At 40.9% G+C, this 10,313-nt stretch overlaps 1 protein-coding gene across 1 annotated transcript; it reads right to left on the reverse strand.

Moving 5' to 3' along the window:
* Nucleotides 1-4,793: 4,793 nt before the first annotated feature.
* Nucleotides 4,794-8,983, reverse strand: LOC114615714 (melanoma antigen preferentially expressed in tumors-like). The gene is made up of 3 exons (XM_028761370.1): nucleotides 8,688-8,983; nucleotides 7,636-8,214; nucleotides 4,794-5,307 (listed from the first exon to the last, which is right to left on the reverse strand). Exons 1-3 carry the CDS (start codon nucleotides 8,981-8,983, stop codon nucleotides 4,794-4,796), a joined length of 1,389 nt encoding a protein of 462 aa, XP_028617203.1.
* Between the last annotated feature and the right edge of the window lie 1,330 nt (nucleotides 8,984-10,313).

Genomic DNA, 10,313 nt, shown 5'->3' on the forward strand with positions numbered 1-10,313 from the left:
TCCCTTCCCCCACCCATCTACTTGCTGGCAGAGCCTTCTTGAACCAAGCCAAGCTGCCCTGAGCAGGCTGCCGTCCCAGGAAGACCTCCATTCTCCTCCGCTCACCTTCATCAGACCTGAGGCTCCTGAATCATACAGACCTGCAGGTCCAGAATCATATGTCTAAAAGGTATCCATCCGAGGCCTGCTGTGCTAGGACAATTGAAGTTCACCCCCTCCCAATACCTACTACAGCAAGAATATCCAGGGACCAAAACCATCCAGATGGCTAAAGGCCCTCAAAAGAACACAATCAACAACAGCCAGGGCAATATGACATCTCCAAAGCACAACTACTCCACTACAGCAAGCCCTAGATATCCTAACACAACTGAAACACAAAAAAATGACCTTAAATACAATTGTATAAAGATGATAAAGGTTATCAAAGAGAAAATGAATAAATCCCATAAAGAAATACAGAAAAATATGATCAAACAGATAGAGACTTTTAAAGAGGAAACACATAAATCTCTTAAACACATACAGGAAAATACAATTAAACAGGCAAAGAAAATAAAACTGTGCAAGACCTGAAAGTAGAAATAGAAGCAATAAAGAAAACACAAACTGAGGAAATCCTGGAGATGGAAAACCTAGGGAAGAGAACAGGAACATCAGATGGAAGCATCACCAACAGAATACAGGAGATGGAAGAGAGAATCTCAGACATAGAAGATACATACAATAGAAGAAATTGATACATCAGTCAAAAAATGTTAAATCTAACAAAATTCTTGACAGAAAGCATCCAGGAAATCTGGGATAAAATGAAAAGACTTAACATAAGAATAATAGGAATAGAAGAAGATTAAGAGTCCTAGCTTCAAGGCCCAGAAAATATTCTCAACGAAATCATATAAAAGAATTTTCCCAACCTAAAGAATGAGATGCTTATAAACACACAAGAAGCTTATAGAACTCAACCCAAAAGGGTACACAGAGCTAAATAGAGAATTCTCAACATAAATCCTGAATAGCCTAGAAGCACTTAGAGAAAATGTTCAAAATACTTAGTCAAATCAAAACATCTCTGAGGTTCCATCTTACACCCATCAAAATGGCTAAGAAACTTAAGAGATAGCACATGCTGGCAAGAATGTGGAGCAAAAGGAATACTTCTTCATTGCTGGTGAGAATGCAAACTTGTACAACCACTTTGGAAATCACTTTGGCGGTTTCTCAGAAAACTGGGAATACTTGTACCTCAAGATCCAACTATACCTACTGCTAGGTATATATCCATAAGATGCTTCACCATCCCACAAGGACACTTTCTCAACTGTATTCATAGCATCTTTATTCATAACAGCCAGATTCTGGAAACAACCTAGATATTCTTCAACTGAAGAATAGATAAAGAAAATGTGGTACATCTACACAATGGAGTACTATTCAGCCATAAAAAAAAAAAAAGATATCATGAATTTTGAAGGCAAATGGATGGGAGGTGAGAATATCATCTTGAGTGAGCTAACTCACTCCCCAAAGGACATGAATAGTATGTAATCGCTTATAAGTAGATATTAGCCATAAAGTATAGGATACCCATGCTGCAACCCACAGACCCATAGAAACTATAAGGAGGACCCAAGGGAGGGTATGTGAGTCTCACTCAGAAGGGGAAAGTAGTCATTAGAGATGGATGAAGGGAGGAAACTGGATGGGAGAGAGGATATGGAGGGGGATGGAGGCTCAGGATTGGGTTGGGGAAGAACAGAAGAGGTGGCTAGATAGCCATGAAAATGAATGAAATCTACAACTGACAAGACTGAGGAGGTGGTGGGCATCTCAAGGAAGAAGCAGAGACCTGGGATAAAGGAAGCACCCAAAAATCAGAGTTTCCTTAGCTGTGACTCACTACAGTGAGTATATGGAACCTGAAGAGGTCACCTCCTGTAGCCAGGCAGGAACCCCAGTGGAGCAATAAGGACTCCAGCCCACTCACAAAACTTTCAGCCCAAAATTTATCCTGTCTACAAGAAATGCAGGCACAGGGGATGGAGCAGAGTCTGAGGGAATGGTCAACCAATAACTGGCCCAACTTGTGAACCATCCCATGAGCAAGGCCTAATCTCTAATACTATTAATGATACCCTGTTATACTTGCAGACAGGATCACGTTATCCTCTGAAAGGTTCCACCCCTCAAGTGACTCAGACAGATACAGACACCCAGAGCCAAACAGTGGATAGAGCTTGGGGACTCTTATGAAAGAACAGGAGGAAGGATTGTGGGCCCCAGATGGGATAGGAAGTCCACAGGAAAACCAACAGAGTCAATTAACCTGGACCCTTGGAGCTCCCAGAGACTGAACCACAAACCAAAGAACACACATGGGCTGGACCTAGCCCTCCCCCAGCCCCTGGCTCATATGCAGCAGATGTGCAGCTTGGTCTTCATGTGGGCCCCAAACAACTGGGAATGGGGCTATCCCAAAATCTGTTGCCTGTCCGAGGGATATGTTCTTCTAGCTGGGCTGTCTTGTTTGGCCTCAGTGCGGGAGAAAGCACATAGTCTTACAAAGACTTGAAGTGCCAGGGTGGGGGAATACCTAGGGGGTCCTCTTCTGCTCAGAGGAGAAGGGTAGTGGGAATGGGAGAAAGATTATGGGAGGAGAGACTAGAAGAGGGTCAGTGAGTGGAATGTAAAGTGAATAGTTTAAAAAATAAAATTAAATTTAAAAAAAGATGCAGTCTAAAGTATTTCAAAGAGAAAGCACTGTGTAATAACTATCACTAATTTTCAACCTTTTTTTACTATGTCTTTTGTGGGACTGTGTGAGGTTATCCTGGGTCATGGTTGAGCAGGTGCCTAGAACCGCGAGACTCTGCGTGAGTACCGGCAGGAGTTCGGCGCCCCCCAGAATCCAAGGTCCTGAAAAGCAGTCATGTCTTCATAGAATTACATTGTTCAGTCACATAGGCCAGACTATAGGCCTCAGGCCCTAGGGATTTACATACTAATGAAGGCCAGAGGGCAGAGCAAATTAAGCATGCCTCCCCCAGACCCTCCCCCAATCCTCCCCCTTTCAGCCTCCCTATATAACTCGGGACTGCCCTGAGTTCTGGGGGGTATGCCTAGATCCATCCACCATCCGCCATGACAATAAACCTTTCTGGAACCAAGAACTTCCTCGTGTCATTGGGGCCTGTCACCGCCAAGGCCTCCAGGCCACTGGAACCATAGGGTTTCTCCCCACCGCTGTGGCGGCCTCTAAATTTTCCCCACAGTCTTTGAAATGCAGTCATGTTGAAACTTGAACACATGACAGGAATTAATATTAAACTGATGAACCTTTTACTGTGTCTTTGGAGTGCATTACGTTATGATTTCAACATAACAATAGCATCTTCAGTAAATTACTAATTGCTGATATTATTTGTCTCTTCATAAGTCTTGAATAGCTAGGACTCTTACACACATAGAGTGAGAATGTAGCATAGCTAATAACACTGTTATCATGGAAAAGCAGCTGTAGTGAATACTCAGGGCATGGTCCATTATGTTAGAAAATATATCCAATGTGTTATGTGACAGTGACAGCTAGAAAAGAAATCAATTAGAGGAAGCATAGAAAGTATTCTGGGTTAGCTCCTAAATGTTTCCCCTAAAAATTCAGATGATAAATCTTGATCCCCTCTAATTGCTTTCTGGGATGCAGTAGAAGCTTTATAGTGTGCCCACTCAAGGAAATAATTCATTGTGTTTGTGCTCTTGCCTGATATACTGGAACCCTAGAACTCACATTTTTCTCTGTGCTTCTTGGCCTTCATGAAGTGAGACTGTATCTCTGTGCCACAGACTCTCTACAATGCTCTATCTACCTTCCCAGTGTCCCAAAGTGATGGGACTAAGCATACAGTGAAACCTCTACAAGTAAGAAAAAAACCTCTTCCTCCCTAAAAGTCAATTATCTCGGGTATATTCCATGTCAGAAAACAGAGTAACAGATATAAGAGAATAAGCTCTTTGAGGAGGTGATAGTTAAGCCATGAACTTTTGCATAGATATCCAACAATGTGGAGTTTACTTTCTATTGAAGACTATAGAAAGAAAAAGAAAGGCAAAATTTGGGGTTCAAATGGATAAAATAACATTACTAAGTGGTTGCTTAACAAACAGTAGAAGGACAAATCAAACATATAAGGAAATGGACTCTAAGTAGCTTCATAAAGGAGATTAGTCTTATCTGTATTTTAATTCTTAGAACTTAGAATAATACCCTCAATAGATACGTGATGTATGAAATAATCTGAAACCTAGGAAAGGAAGAAACAATATAGCTGAATGTGTCAATGTGTTATGGGATTGGTTATTTTTCTGTTAATTCCAGGTAGCTCCTCATAAATAGCCCAAGGAAGCATAAAATATGAGTCATTTAAAGTAACTTGAAGTGGAGGGACAAAGATTTTTCTTCAAAGATACCTCCCACTCTACAAACAAATCCAGGAAAAGTTGCAATGATATTAAATTATATTAAATATTTATGAGTGATGAAACATACAGCATACCATGATGTAGTCATTGCATATCATATACCCAGCCAGTAAGATGAAGATCAAGAACAGTAAATGGACTTTCAAAGTTCTCCGTTTTCTTAGAGTTAATGTTTTTAATCAATCAGTTATCCTTCCTAACTTTAGTCTTCTATAACATAAGAATCTTACGTCAGATTCCGAGAGCTCGAGAAAAGAACATTGAACAGTTAACAGGTCAAATTTTGGGGATGGAATTGGGTTAAACTTGGAAGTTTACTGAGAATAAGTGATCCAGTTCATGTCACTCCTCTTTGCAGCTTGTAGCATTGCCTTCAGTTGTGCTTGGACATCAGCGAGCTTTTGCCGGTCTAAGCTGCCATGAAAATGCCATTGTTCATAGCAATGTATAGGGATAGGGTAAATCACGTATTTCAGTTCCATCAAAGGTGTTAAGTAGTGAAGAATTCTCATGAGCATAGGCATTGAAATGGGGTTAGAGACAAAGCTAATCACGCGGAGATGGGAACACTTAGATAAGGCTGGCAGAATAGCAGAGAGTACAGCATCTGTTAAATGGCAATGGTTTATGGCCAAATGCTGCAAGGTGTCTGAGAGCTTCTGCAAAAGAATCTGAAAAGGCCTGCAGTCATCCCAATACATTGGGTTGTTACTAAGATTCAACAGCTTTAAATGGGTGGCCTGAGTGCTCTGGGATAGAAATTTGAGATCTCTGTAAGAAATTTCACAGAACGGCAGATACAAGAAATCCAAATTGGCTGGTAAGGCTCTGTGGAGAGAAAACAAAAATAGGATGAATGTCAGATGAAACAAAGCAGTCTGAGGAATCTAAGAATAAGCAGTTTTGCACACATACGTTGCAGCAGCTAACAACAGGGGCTTTAATTCACTCCACAGATGTGTGATCCTGAGAAGTTACTTTTCTATTCTCAGAATTTGTATCCTGGAGAATTTCACAGTATGTTATAGATAAGAGTTTGTGCCAAAGATTTAGTGGAAAATCTTTAGTGGAAAATAAGTTTAGTGGAAAATTAATCTACTTTGTAATTACAACACAATCAAAAGTGGAACTAGTTCAGCTGCTTGGAACAGACAGGACAGAAGGAGAAAACCAACTGGAAGCTCCCTTTGGCCAGTCCATAAATGACAGCCTCCACATTCATGGCCTGAACCTTGGAGATAGCAGATTTGGAAAATCATCTGCCATCAGTCCATGGGTAAGTTACATGGCTGTCGGTATGTGTAACTGTGCTGCAACATAAAGTCTTTCTCTCAGTTCCTCCTCTTCATCTCTCCACTGCTAGAGAAGGACTGCATTCATTTTTCCCCTTTATACTTCTGGACTGTCCACAGTACCTGCCCATGCTTAGCTGACTAAGGGTGTTGAAACCTTGTTTTCTCAGATTATAAGAGACACTTCCTGACATGGCTACTTTCAAACTCTCAAGAGGACAGGCATAGAAGGCATAAAGAGTTTTCGAGGCTCTCAGGAACCCCTAGCAAATGATTCCCCCTCTGTCTTTTTTTTAAGATATAATTTATTTAATAATTTTCATATATATAATCAAGATGGTATTATTAATACCATCTGGCAGTCTGGTTTACTTGGTAAATTCTTTCTCTGAATAATAATAATGAATGTCTAAAATAATACAAACAGGACTAAAACAAACAAAAATTTAATGACATATAATTCTATTCATGGGCTACTTAAGTTATCTGTATTAAGATACCCCTATAGCAAATATTTCTTTAAAATCCCCAAGGCAATACCTTAATATAATAATTTCTTGAACACATAAGAAACCGTATAAGAGACATATTTTAGGATTACCATATATATATATATATATATATATATATATTACTTTTGCTCTAAATCCAGAAGTAAGATTTATTTGTCATTTTAGGAGTAAATATGTTATGAAGCTAGATTGGTATTGTTGTGACTTAGCTATGTCCTGTGCCCTATATAATCTTGCACATGTAAACTTGGAGCATTACTTTCAGCACAGGGGAAACTTTGAGTTCCACTCAGTTGAAGGATAAAACTTGTGGGTTTTTTTTATTTTTTTGATAATTTATTTATTTTTACTCAAATCGTAATTCATTCACACTGGGGTTATAAACATAGAAAGGCCGGATGTGGGGAAGGGAATGACACTGGAGTGTGGGTGTTCAGGGGGAATACAGATATCTTTCAGAACAGGGTATTGGCTGGGTGAAGGTTCAGGGGACAAGTCACTATGACTCTGCCTATGACTCGCTTGTCCTTATCTAAGTTGGTATTGTCTGCCAAGGCTACCTATTTACAAGGTCTATGACTACTCGGGCTGGTAAATTTCCACAAAAGCTGCCTGTTTACATTAGCTTATAGCCATCTGTTTCAATGTTTTACCACTGTGACCCAAGACTTGGTGTTAGTATACATGTATGACAGGCCTATTGCTGACTTTAGGCCTATGGCTGATTTTAGGCCTTCAGTGTGTAAGCAGGGCTGCCCCTGACATCTCCTCCCTTCTCTAAGTATAGAAGGGCTGTGGTGATTCTAATCTTGCGAAGGCAGGGATAGAGGCCTGACCTCCAGTAATTGAAGGGGACCTTGTAATGGCTCCAGTCCCCCTGTTGTTGTCCAGTGAGACATGAGGGCCCATACCCATCCCAATGTCATTTTCCTGGAGAGGGGATACTTTTGACATCAACCCCTATGCAGTCAGGCTTGTCCCTCAGGGAACCCAGAGAGATATTTTTAACTTTTATTTATATTCCCTTGCAGTGCTTAGCCTCGCAGCCTAAGCAAGAATTCAGATTGCCAGTCAGAGGGGGTTCTGGGTGGCCCCTCTCTGCTTGGTCTAGGGGCAGAAGTCCCCTCTTTTAGGTTGGGTGCTAAGGCAGGCGGATTTCTGAGTTCTAGGCCAGCCTGGTCTACAGAGTGAGTTCCAGGACAGCCAGGGCTACACATAGAAACCCTGTCTCGAAACACCTAAAAAAAAAAAATCTTCCATAGCTCAGTTGATAGAGCGGAGGACTGACTGTAGATCCCCCTCTGTCTTAACAGGCAGTTCAGGAACCACAGGTACAGATTCCAAGCCCTCACCTGAGCAGGCTGTCCAGATGATCCGTGAGGCTAAAGGAAGACAGGTTGAGCTCTTTCAGGCAGTTCATCCGCCCAAGATAGTTGAGGAACACTCGGAAGACTTTCCCATGCAAAGATCTATAAGTGATTTTAGAGAGACTCAGGCTATCGAGATAGATCATGTGAGCCAGAAGAGTGGTGACTTCACTCAGTGAAGCCTGATCAACCACCAGGTTCTGAATGCAAGTTAGATCAAGGAACTTCAGAGCGTGTTTGGCATAAGGGAATCTATCAATCTGTAGATCTCGGCAGCAGAGGTGCAAAGATCCTGCACTCTGCTCTACTTTATTCAGAAGCAAAGCAAAAAATTTCCTTTCTCTCGAGGTGCCATCAAGGGAAAGGTCTACGAGTAGTTCCATAGGCTGCCTTGAGGACTGATTCTCAGGATCTACAGTGCTGCACTGGCTTTCTAACTTCAGAATAGAGTGTACAGAGTGAGTACAGCCGTGGAAACAAGTTGGAGATCTGACACCAAATTCAGGACATGTTGTTCTGCAGTCAACACCCTGCCTTACATCTAGGATCCTCAATTTAGTGCTCCTGTAGGGAAAAGAGAAGATAGACCATTTAAGAGATATATAACATTTTTAAAAGATATATTTATTTATATATGTCAGTATACAAATTTTAATGTAAACTCACAGGATCAACAATGGCACGTAGGGACCTGGTCTGCACACTTTATGTCAAATACCAACAAGTCTATCCCATGAAAATTCAACATCCTCTAATTGTTTTCCCCATATTTTATTCACCTCAATTCCTCTCCAGTGCTTAAGTTAGTGTCTTTCTCCCATGTAATAACACCTGCTATGTAAACCCATTAATTGTACTCTCAATAACAGATTTCATAATGAACATTGAGTATAATACCCTTTAATATGTTACCAAGTGTTGACCCAACAGCTTCCCATTTACATCTTCAGCATTCACTAGCTACTACCTTTGGGAGAGTAACAGTCTGCAGCATAGCCTACTATGTCTTACTATCTCTCTATTATATTGGGTCTTACCTAGAAGAACAATCCTGGGCAGGAAGGAACTGAAGATTTTCAACCATGGCTTTCAGGAGTTCACGCTGGGGTTCCTGCACACTTAATGTTCCAATGTGGAGACAGGTAAAGGGCCAAACCTTCACTATTGCTGTCAGTGTTTTCCTGTATCCTCCCATGAAGGCAGCAGAGAACAGTGGAACAAAAAGCTCCCTTGGGATCTCCCCCAGGGATTGAATTGCTACAGGCTCATTGCTCAGTAGACTCTGTATAGCAAGATCCAAAAGCGAGGATGGGTCTCTTTCATCCATCATCATGAACCTATATCAGGATGAGAGATATTCAGAAGTCCTGAGAAGGTATTCACAGACTCTTCTTTAAAACAAATATGAGCCCTTTCCTATTCTGGCCTGAACGAAGCAGGCTCATGAGCCAGTGACACCCAGAAATTAAGAGGTTTTTGGAACCTGGGAGGTCATGGACAGCTGCTCCAAGGATTTCATCATGCCACAAGATGAATATAATTCATTGCACCACAAATGATATCGATATCGTTTGGACTACCATGAGAAAGAGAGAAGGTTGGGATGCCCATTAATGTTCAAAGAATGCAAAAAAAAAAGAATGGCCTGAAGACTAAGCTCTACCATACATAAACAGCATCATGAGGAGAAAATACAAATAGAAAAGACGATTAAGATGCATGAAAAGAGAAACACCAAGCAGAAGGACGATGAGAAGACTCCACAGGGAGCAGTCCCTGCCTGTCTGCTGGACAGAGAGGGGCAGTCGAGAGCAAAAGTGCTTTTCAACATGACTAAGCAGAAATGAAAAGGTGGGAAAATGGGAGGTCCCTCTACCCAAAGTTCCTGAGTGCCCAAGGAGAAACGGAAGTATTGAAAGTTATTCGAACAGAAAAAAGAAAAAGAAAGCATGTAAGAGAATGGTTACTAAAGTCTGCTTTGTAGTGATAGTTTTACAAGAAAACCACCTAAATATGAAAAGTTCTCTGCTTTATGCAGACTGTTACTCTCCCAAAGGTAGTAGGCCAATGGGTCACATTTCAAAATTGCCCATGACACACACCCTGAGCTGAAAGGTACTTTTTGCCTGCCCATACATAGTGCGAAAAAGAATCCATCACCCCTATAATATATAAACCTGGGTGTGATCACCAAAAGTACAGTTATTGAAGTGAATGTGAGCGAGTTGGGCCTTGTGACACAGGGAGGCAAGGTTATTTGGGGAAAGTATCCGCAGGTTACCAACAATCCTTTAAACGATGGGTGCATAAATGTGGTCTTGCTGGTTTGACAGTAATGTCATACAAGTCATTCCAGTCACTACCAAACACTACCCATGGTCAGGAAAACACCATCACTGTGATCTTTCTGAACTACCAAGCAGCCTTACTCCATGTTCAGTCATCAAGAAGTATTTATTAAATTATAAAGAAAAATAAAATACTGCCCAATTAAAAAAAAACAAATGTGAGCAATGGAGAAAACATTTTAGTTGTACAATAAATTTGTGATGAAAACAGAAAGCTACTTCTAGAAACCTCTACTGTATGCATAGATTAGAAACTGGTTTTTTTTAAGTGTGCAAAGGTTTGCATGTGTATACACAAACATGGGCATGTATGTA

The sequence above is a fragment of the Grammomys surdaster genome, unplaced genomic scaffold, assembly GCF_004785775.1.
Source record: "Grammomys surdaster isolate TR1022 unplaced genomic scaffold, NIH_TR_1.0 134689, whole genome shotgun sequence".
NCBI lineage: Eukaryota > Metazoa > Chordata > Mammalia > Rodentia > Muridae > Grammomys > Grammomys surdaster.